General features: G+C 49.2%; 1 protein-coding gene across 5 annotated transcripts; it reads right to left on the bottom strand.

Moving 5' to 3' along the window:
• Positions 1–6: 6 nt before the first annotated feature.
• Positions 7–7296, bottom strand: cdca4 (cell division cycle associated 4). 5 transcript variants are annotated; one of them, XM_056427311.1, is made up of 5 exons: positions 2724–2802; positions 2083–2496; positions 1811–1941; positions 1558–1683; positions 7–1385 (listed from the first exon to the last, which is right to left on the bottom strand). In XM_056427311.1, the coding sequence occupies exons 2-5, from the start codon at positions 2372–2374 to the stop codon at positions 432–434; spliced, it is 1503 nt and encodes a 500-aa protein (XP_056283286.1). In that variant the 5' UTR covers positions 2375–2496; positions 2724–2802; the 3' UTR covers positions 7–431. The 5 variants fall into 5 exon arrangements, with proteins under 5 accessions (XP_056283286.1, XP_056283284.1, XP_056283285.1 ...); XM_056427309.1 differs by lacking the exons at positions 2083–2496; positions 2724–2802 and adding an exon at positions 7113–7296 and having other exon boundaries at positions 1811–1943; XM_056427310.1 differs by having other exon boundaries at positions 1811–1943; positions 2083–7105.
• Between the last annotated feature and the right edge of the window lie 2979 nt (positions 7297–10275).

The following is a 10275-nucleotide window of genomic DNA, read 5'->3' as shown; positions in this document are numbered from 1 at the left end:
TTCATAGATTTGGATTTACACTTTGTTCTGGTGTCTGTAGTGTGACGGGCTGGCAGTCCGATGGCGAGGAGACAGAATGTATGACGTAAACATGGAAAGTAAAGAGCAATGCATCGTGGGAGAATTATCCTCGCCCTCGTTTTGGGGTTTCAGCAACAAAGTAGGAAACTAACTTCTGAATCCACAAGAGATGTATTCATCTCCCCCCGTTGCTACGGTTAGGGGTTTTATTTTAATAAAAGATGGAGGTCCCACCAGGGGCAGTCGACCGGCCCCGAGGCCGAGAGAGCTAACGGGCTAGCGGCTAACGGGCAGCCGGCCCCCACCTCGCCCCAAAGCCTTCACCGCCTCGCGTGGACGCCACAGACAGAACATGCACACTGTGCATAGTCTGGAAAGAGTCTGAGGAATGTGGGGAAGGGGGGGGGGGTTCAGGAACCCACAATGATCTCCATGATGTGGTCCAGCTCGTTCAGGTCTGACCTGCAGCTCGAGCCGGAGCTGAGGGCCGTGGGCCCCCCGTGGGAGGAGAGGCTCTCCAGGAGGTCGTAGGGGCCCATCTTGGGGGCGCTCTGCATGCCCGTCAGCACCGTGTCCAGGTCGTAGTAGGACGGGTCCACGTCCGAGAACAGCTCCTCCAGCGCCGGGTCGGGGGGCGGCGCTGGGTGCTTGATCTCAAAAGTCCCAAAAACCTGCTCCCCTGTCCTGGACTCTGCGCTCAGGTGGTCCTGCTCGGCCTCCTCGCCCTCCGACACACACTCCTCGCTGTCCTCCTCTTCGTCCTCCTCGCACTCGCCGTCGTCGTCCTCCTCCTCCTCCCAGCAGGGCCCCATGCCGAAGGTCCCCGCCAGGTAGGAGGCGGAGGACATCTGGGGGGAGGCGGGCGCCAGGGCGGCCATGGTGACCTCGGCCTCCACGTCGCCCTCCATCACCACCTCCTCCGCGTGGTAGCCCTCCTCCAGGCCGGCCACACCGAAGGGCTTGGGGCTCTGGCCGCCCGCCGCCGCATCCGTCTGCCTGCACAGCACCTCGGTGGCCACCAGGCGGTCCGTGGGGCACTGGGCGGCGGCCAGGGCCTGGGTCATGATCTGCCAGGTGCCGTCCTGGGTCATCTCCTCCTGGATCTGCCGCACCGTGTTAGCGATGAGCACCGAGCGGCACAGGTTGGGCTCCACCAGCATGTGGCACAGCTGCAGCTTGATGAGCGACATGTCCAGCAGCGACTGGCGCTGCAGGCTGTAGGCGGATGTCAGCGCCCGCACCGCCGCGGACGGGGCCGCCGCAGCCGCCGGCACCACCGCCGCCGCCTCTACGCCGGAGACTGCCGGCTCGTCTGCGGAGTCGGAGAACTTGCGCTTGGTGCCCTTCGGGAACATGTTGTGTCTCTGAGGAGAGAAACAGCGTTAGACGGCTCCGCCACACATGTTCAACTAGACAGGTGTCATGTGGGTGTGTGACTCCTATGTGGGGTGTGTGTGGGGGGCGGGGCTACACCGGCCCCGTGGACACTCTACAGGTGACTACAGTAAACAGTGCAGGTCTTAAAGTGAGCTCTACCTTTCCTGTTGAGAGGCACAGGCAAAAGCAACGAGGTGGGTCCGGCTGCAGCGCTTCACGTACTTGTGTACGAGCGACAAGCAGCTGGTGTTCACCTTCCTGCCATTTCAGGTGTGAGGCAAGACCCTGCTGGGACAACATACTTTACTCCTGGGACAACACACTTTACTCCTGCTGGGACAACACACTTTACTCCTGCTGCACTGTGACCGCGCGGTGAGCCAACGAGCATGACTCTCTGATCCAGACTTACGGGTGAGAGGAGGAAAAAGCATCGGCACATCACAGTACAGTACCCTCCATCAACCACTAGGACACAGTGCTGGCTCCAACGGACTGCCAGCTTTTCATTATCCAGACTACAACAGAGTCCGGCTGCGTCTCCTCTATGAAGAAAGAAACAGGAACCTGTTGGCCGTGTCTCAAACCTCTATTTCTTTATAATCACAACCCGACAGGTGAAGCACAGCGGGAGGTTCACAGGGGGAAGCAGACAGCAAAGAGTTAACAGGAGACACCATTCACCTCCAATGAGGAGACACCGGGGTTCACTGGAGACCTTTCGGGCCGAGAACCTGTGCACAGGACATCCCATAATAACATCAACATGGCCGACAGCCGGAACACCTGAACACATGTCCAAGTATACACCTGTACACATGAACATCTGCACACATGAACACCTGAGCACATGTACACATGAACACTTGTACACATGAACACTAGTACACATGAATACATGTACACATGAAGACATGAACACATGTACACCTGTACACATGAACACATGAACATCAAACGAGAAACAAGATGACATCACAGCTTGAGGTGGAGCAGATGGATGATAGAACTCAGAAGTGGAGCTATGGACCCTGAACCGTCCTCCAAATAACGTGATGGACCGAAGAGGAGAACATCGTTTATGAAAGATCTCAAATAGAATATACACTTTTATTTATCCCCAAGGGGAAATTAGTTCTCTGCATTTAACCCATCCTTAGTTATTAAGGAGCAGTGGGCTGCGGTGAAGCGCCCGGGAAGCAACCGGGGGTTCAGTGCCTTGCTCAAGGACACTTCGACTTGCAACTAATGGGGAGAGCGGGGATCGAACCCACAACCCTGCGGTTGCAGGACGGCCCTCTTACCCCACTGAGCTAAAGCCGCCCCAAGAAAAGGTGAGAAAGCAATGAGTCTTCTTCTTGTGTCTGTTAAACAAGACACTACATCCTGAGAGGAGCGACACCACAACTAGGAAGACCTGTACCTGGAGGAATACCTGAACCTGGAGGAAGACCTACAATCTGAAGGAAGACCTACAATCTGAAGAAAGACATAGAACCAGGAAGGTCTACAACCAGGAAGATCTACAACCTGGAGGAAGACCTACAACCTGGAAGACCTACAACCAGGAAGATCTACAACCAGGAGGAAGACCTACAACCAGGAGGAAGACCTACAACCTGGAGGAAGAGGTACAACCAGGAAGATCTACAACCTGGAGGAAGAGCTACAACCTAAAGGAAGACCTACGACCTGGAGGAACAACTACAACCTGGAGGAAGACCTACAACCTGGAAAACCTACAACCAGGAGGAGGACCTACAACCAGGAAGATCTGCAATCAGGAAGACCTACAACCTGAGGAAACCTACAACGAGGAAGACCTACAACCTGGAGGAAGAGCTACAACCTAAAGGAAGACCTACAACCTGGAGGAAGACCTACAACCTGGAAGACCTACAACCAGGAAGAAGAGCTACAACCTAAAGGAAGACCTACGACCTGAAGGAAAACATACAACCAGGAAGAAGGCATACAACCAGGAATATCTACTATCAGGAAGACCTACAACCAGGAGGAAGACCTACAACATGAAGAAAGACCTACAACTAGGAAGACCTACAACCTGAAGGAAGACATACAACCAGGAAGACCTACAACATGGAGGATCTACAAACAGGAGGAAGACCTAAAACCAGGAGGAAGACCTACAACCTGAAGGAAGACCAACAACCAGGAAGACCTATAACCTGAAGGAAGACCAACAACCAGAGAGACCTACAACCTGGAGGAAGACCAAGCACCTGGAGAAAGACCTACAACCAGGAAGACCTACAACCTGGAGAAAGACCAACCATCTGGAGGATGACCTACAAACTAAAGGAAGATCTACAACCAGGGGGAAGACCTACAACCAGGAAGATCTAGAACCAGGAAGACCTACAACCTGAAGGAACACCTACAAGCAGGAAGATCTTCAACCAGGAAGAAGAACTACAACATGGAAGACCTACAACCTGAAGGAAGAGCTACAACCTGGAGGAAGACCTACAACCTGAAGGGAGATCTACAACCAGGAAGACCTACAACCTGAAGAAAGACCTACAACAAGGAAGACCTACAACCAGGAAGACCTACAACCAGGACGATCTACAACCAGGAGGAAGACATACAACCAGGAAGACCTACAACAAGGACGATCTACAATCAGGAAGACCTACAACCTGAGGAAACCTACAACGAGGAAGACCTACAACCTGGAGGAAGAGCTACAACCTAAAGGAAGACCTACAACCTGGAGGAAGACCTACAACCTGGAAGACCTACAACCAGGAAGAAGAGCTACAACCTAAAGGAAGACCTACGACCTGAAGGAAGACATACAACCAGGAAGAAGGCATACAACCAGGAATATCTACTATCAGGAAGACCTACAACCAGGAGGAAGACCTACAACATGAAGAAAGACCTACAACTAGGAAGACCTACAACCTGAAGGAAGACATACAACCAGGAAGACCTACAACATGGAGGATCTACAAACAGGAGGAAGACCTAAAACCAGGAGGAAGACCTACAACCTGAAGGAAGACCAACAACCAGGAAGACCTATAACCTGAAGGAAGACCAACAACCAGAGAGACCTACAACCTGGAGGAAGACCAAGCACCTGGAGAAAGACCTACAACCAGGAAGACCTACAACCTGGAGAAAGACCAACCATCTGGAGGATGACCTACAAACTAAAGGAAGACCTACAACCAGGGGGAAGACCTACAACCAGGAGGAAGACCTACAACCAGGAAGATCTAGAACCAGGAAGACCTACAACCTGAAGGAACACCTACAAGCAGGAAGATCTTCAACCAGGAAGAAGAACTACAACATGGAAGACCTACAACCTGAAGGAAGAGCTACAACCTGGAGGAAGACCTACAACCTGAAGGGAGATCTACAACCAGGAAGACCTACAACCTGAAGAAAGACCTACAACAAGGAAGACCTACAACCAGGAAGACCTACAACCAGGACGATCTACAACCAGGAGGAAGACATACAACCAGGAAGACCTACAACAAGGACGATCTACAACCAGGAGGGCGATCTACAACCAGGAGGAAGACCAACAACCAGGAGGAAGACCTACAACCTGAAGGAAGATCTACAACAAGGAGGAAGACCTACAACTTAAAGAAATGGCTACAACCAGGAAGATCTACAACCTGAAGTAAAACCTACAACCTGCAGAAAGATCTACAACCAGGAGGAAGACGTACAACCTGAATGAAAGCCTACAACCTGAAGGAAAGCCTACAACCTGAAGGAAGACCTACAACTTGAAGAAATACCTACAACCAGGAAGATCTACAACCAGGAAGACCTACAACCTGAAGGAAGACATACAATCTGAAGAAAGATCTACAACCAGGAAGACCTACAACCAGGAGGAAGCACACTGCACAGGGAGGAAGACATGTACAGACATATACAACATATATATATATATATATATATATATATGTGTTGCTAGATCTGGGTTTTTAATGCATTTTGTGGTTAAATCTCAACGGTTCTAATTCAAAAAGGTAATTCAGGTGAACGTGGATCCTCCGACACCTGTACATGACATAAACCCACTCACAGGAGGCAAAGGGAGGAATGTCAGGAAGTATTAATTACCAAAAAACCACTGTGTTCATTATGATGATCAATATATTCAGAGCATTTCAACGACATTTACACCTGTTTGGACAAAATGCTATAAAAATTACAACAATAGAACAAAATAAAAGCCATTTACCAACACTGGGAGCCCCTGACGGTGGTTACACGTTGTCTACTCAACTCTGTTATCGCTGCTCATTGCACAATATTCTCTCTGCTCAGCGAGATCTCTCTTCTAAAGCGTGTTACATATTCCTATCTTGACTCTTACGTCCATTTTGTTTATTGTCAAGCACCAAAAACACAAATGGGTAAAAACTTCTTTCTGATTTGCTGCGAGGAAACTTTATTATAAATAAACTTTATATCCATTTAAAGAAACACCGCTGCCCAATAAGAGAGTTTAGATCACAATTTAACAATAACTAAGTCTAAAGACACACAATGTTACAGTGTAACAATAACTAACATAACTCTAGAGACACAATGTTACAGTGCAACAATAACTCACAAAATTCTAGAGACACAATGTTACAGTGTAACAATAACTCACACAACTCTAGACACAATGTTACAGTGCAACAATAACTCACAAAACTCTAGAGACACAATGTTACAGTGTAACAATAACACATAAAGTCTAAAGAGACACAGTGTTGCAATGTAACAGTAACTCACAAAACTCTAGAGACACAATGTTACAGTGTAACAATAACTCACATTAAGTATAAAGAGACACAATGTTACAGTGGAACAATAACTCACATAAAGTCTAAAGAGACACAATGTTGCAATGTAACAGTAACTCACAAAAGTCTAGAGACACAATGTTGCAACTTCATGCTGAACACGTGACGTCAAAACTTCACAGCAGATATCAGGAAATGAGTAATGAAGAGTAGCTGTGTGTTGACCCATTCACATGTGTGTGTGCGTGCGTGCATGTGGGTCTGAACAGGACGCGCCCGGCTCCCAGTCGCCCTGAATGCAGCGGCCCGCGTCACGTCGCTGCGCGCGGCCCATCCCCCTACTGCACAGCGCGTCCACGGCCCCACATTACAAAAGCACATAAATAACACAATAACAAATAAATTAATTGTTTTTCATTGACCGCCCCCCCCTCCACACACACACACCACCCGTCGAGCAGCGCGCAGCCCCGCCGCCGGTGCGGCCCCGGTGCCGCGCAGCGCCGTTAACCGGGACTGCCGCATGCTTTGTCTTTTTCTATCGAGAGCGACTACAACGAGGCCATTTTGCGCCGGGCGCCGTGCTCGTGGATCTGACTCCGGGCTCGCGCGCTGCCGCGGAGATAACCACGGGCCCGCGGCGTTCCCCTCGCTCCGGCCTTTTCTTTTCTTTTTACATTTTAATTCTATTTATTAATTTTAAACCGTTAAAGTCGCGTTCGGTTGGGTTGTGGCGCGCGCACAAGGCGCCGGAGCGCGCGCACACTCGTCCTCCTCCGAGGTCCTTCCTCCTTTCAGAACCCCAAAAAACAAGAGTTCTCTCCCTCCGCGCGGCTCTAAGTTCCTCTAAGGAGAACACGGCCGGCGGAGGGCACCCCGGGGTGGCCCGGGGGAGCGGCGGGCAGCGGCAGCCGGACTCACCTCGTGTTCGGGTTATTTTATTCCCGTCTCGGTCATAGGATCGACGGAAAGTGGAGATCAGGTTCAGATGAGATCATTCATGCCACGGCTTCAAAAAGTGAACCAGCAGCTCCGTGTGTGTGTGTGCGTGTACGTGTACGTGTATGTATGTATGTGTGTGTGTGTGTGTGTGTGTGTGTGCGCGCGCGTGTGTGCGTGTCCTGCTGCGGAGCGGGCGGCAGGAGGGAGGGAGGAGGGGGAGGGGAGCGAGGGGAGAGCCATATGCTGGTCCCCGGTGAGCTGTGTACAACAATGCGCTGTGGTTCACCGCGGAGTGAGCACCGAGACATCGTGAGGGAGAGCATCAGCACCGGGGCTGGAACCACGTTACGCATTCTGTATTATTTCCATTTTTGCAGGGGATGATTTCACATTTGTATTTGTGTTATTTAGTATTATTTCTATTTTTTTGGTTTTGTTTTAATATTTTTGGTATTATTATTTTTTATTTGTATTATTTCTATATATATTTTTTGTATTATTTAATTTTAATTATTTTTTTTAATACATTATTTATACGTTATTTTGAGTTGCTCTGAGTGTGCATTTTAAATTAATTAATTTTTCAAAAGAAATACAAATAATTAATGGTGAGTAATTATATGACTTAAGTTTATTCACGAATTTTGCTTTCTTTCTTTATACTTATACATTCTTTAAGTCTTTTATGAAAACTCACAATATAATTCATTCAGTGGTTTCAAACCTTTTTGCCCCCTTAAAATAATTAATTTTCTTGTTCAAAATTATTTCACATTTACTTTTCTTTATTATTAAAGAATAATAACCAAACAAATAAATAGTGGAAGACTTAAAGTAATAATACCTGCAGTTGTGGACACCTTTTCATAATAAATGTCCTCAAGAGTCCCAAAGCTGAAAGAGTCCTACACCTAGGAATGAGTCCTAAAGAGTCCTAAAGCTAGGAATGAGTCTCCTAAAGCTAGTAATGAGTCCTCAAGAGTCCTAAAATTAGGAATGAGTCTCCTAAAGCTAGAAATGAGTCCTCAGGAGTCCTAACGCTAGGAATGAGTCCTAAAGAGTTCTGAAGCTATGAATGAGTCCTAAAGCCATGAATGAGTCCTAAAGAGTCCTGCTATGAATGAGTCCTAAAGAGTCCCAAAGCTAGGAATAAGTACGAAAGAGTTCTGAAGCTAGGAATGAGTCCTAAAGAGTCCTAAAGTTAGGAATGAGTCTCCTAAAGCTAGGAATGAGGCTCCTGAAGCTAGGAATGAGTCGTAAAGCCAGGAATGGGTCATAGTGAGTCTTAAAGCTAGGAAAGAGGCATCAAGAGTCCTAAAGCTAGGAATGAGTCCGAAAGAGTTCTGAAGCTATGAATGAGTCCTAAAGAGTCCTAAAGCTAGGAATGAGTCTACTAAAGCTAGGAATGAGTCCTTAAGAGTCCTAAAGCTAGAAATGAGTCTTAAAGCCCGGAATGGGTCATAGTGAGTCTTAAAGCTAGGAAAGAGGCCTCAAGAGTCCTAAAGCTAGGAATGAGTCCTAAAGAGTTCTGAAGCTAGGAATGAGTCCTCAAGAATCCTAAAGCAAGGAATGAGTCATAGTGAGTCCTAAAGCTAGGAATGGCGCTGTGCCAACGGCTGCTTGTTCAGTAGTGGCGTTTTGCTTTTATTTTATTGTCTTTTTTTGCACTTTTCCTCTCTTTTTCTTTTTCTTTTCTTTCACGTTTGTCTTAGTTACGGTCGGACACTGGACCATAACTACTTTTTTCGATATTTCTACTGTGGCTTTTGTTCACTTTGTCGTGAGTATCGGAGAGCCACAGCAAAACAATGACGGGGACCGTCGTCTACTCGCGTGCTCAGTTGATCGCGCTGTGCAAGCCGCTGCTTCTGCCTGGAGAAAGACCTGTGATCCCGCTGGAGCTACGGAGAAGGGCTCGCGGCTGCAGATCGGGTGTCAAACGTAGGGCTAAAACGAGGAGATACAAACCCTCGGTACCGTCGATCATAACGGGGAACGTGAGGTCTTTGGCGAATAAGACGGATGAGCTCGGCTCGCTGGTAATGACTGAGAGGATCTTCCGTGAGAGCAGTCTCTTGTGTTTTACTGAGACGTGGCTGCACGCGGACTATCCGGATCACAGCGCGTCTGGACCCGGCTTCAGGACTGTTCGGGCTGACAGAGACGCTACACAGAGCGGTAAGAAGAGGGGGGGCGGGATCGCCGTTTATGTGAATGAACGGTGGTGCCATCCGGACCATGTGTGCGTGAAGGAGCGCTTCTGTAGCCCGAACATTGAACTGTTGGCCGTGGGGATGCGCCCGTACTATTTGCCGAGAGAGTTCACGTCCGCCATTGTGGTTGTCGTGTATGTGCCACCATCAGCTGACGCTGAGGAAGCTGTGGACACCATCCACTCCACTGTGTCTGCTCTGCTGAATCATCAGCCTGGAGCATTCATGGCTATCACTGGTGACTTTAACCACACCACATTGGATAAAGCTCTGCCAACCTTCCATCAATACATAGACTGCCCAACAAGGAACAATAAAACTCTGGACTTGCTGTATGCTAATACTAAGGACGCATACAGCGCCACTGCCCTTCCCCCCCTCGGCAGGTCTGATCATGACCTGGTCCGGCTGACACCCAGGTATGTTCCTCTGGTGAAGAGGCTGCCGGTGACCACCAGGACTGTGAGGAGGTGGTCTCTGGAGGCTAACGACGCTCTGCAGGACTGCTTCGAGTCAACGGACTGGGATGTGTTGTGTGGACCGCACGGGGAGGACATCAACAGTATGACCGACTGCATCACGGAATACATCAAGTTCTGTGAACACACCACCATCCCATCACGGACTGTGCGCTGCTTCCCCAACAACAAGCCCTGGATCACCAGGGACCTGAAGGCGCTTCTTAACAAGAAGAAAGCTGCTTTCAGGTCTGGAGACAGGGATGAGCTGAGGAGAGCCCAGCGTAACCTAAAGGTGAAGCTCAGGGAGGGCAAGGACTCCTACAGGAGGAAGCTGGAGGCCAAACTCCAGCTGAACAACACTAAGGAGGTGTGGTCTGGGATGAAGCAGATAACTGGCTTCAAGGTGGGAGGGAGACAGCCAGGGGGCTCCCTGGAGAGGGCCAACGAGCTGAACTGTTTTTTCAATAG

The sequence above is a fragment of the Pseudoliparis swirei genome, chromosome 11 (genome assembly GCF_029220125.1).
Source record: "Pseudoliparis swirei isolate HS2019 ecotype Mariana Trench chromosome 11, NWPU_hadal_v1, whole genome shotgun sequence".
Taxonomy (NCBI): domain Eukaryota; kingdom Metazoa; phylum Chordata; class Actinopteri; order Perciformes; family Liparidae; genus Pseudoliparis; species Pseudoliparis swirei.
This window is presented reverse-complemented; position numbering and strand designations above follow the sequence as displayed.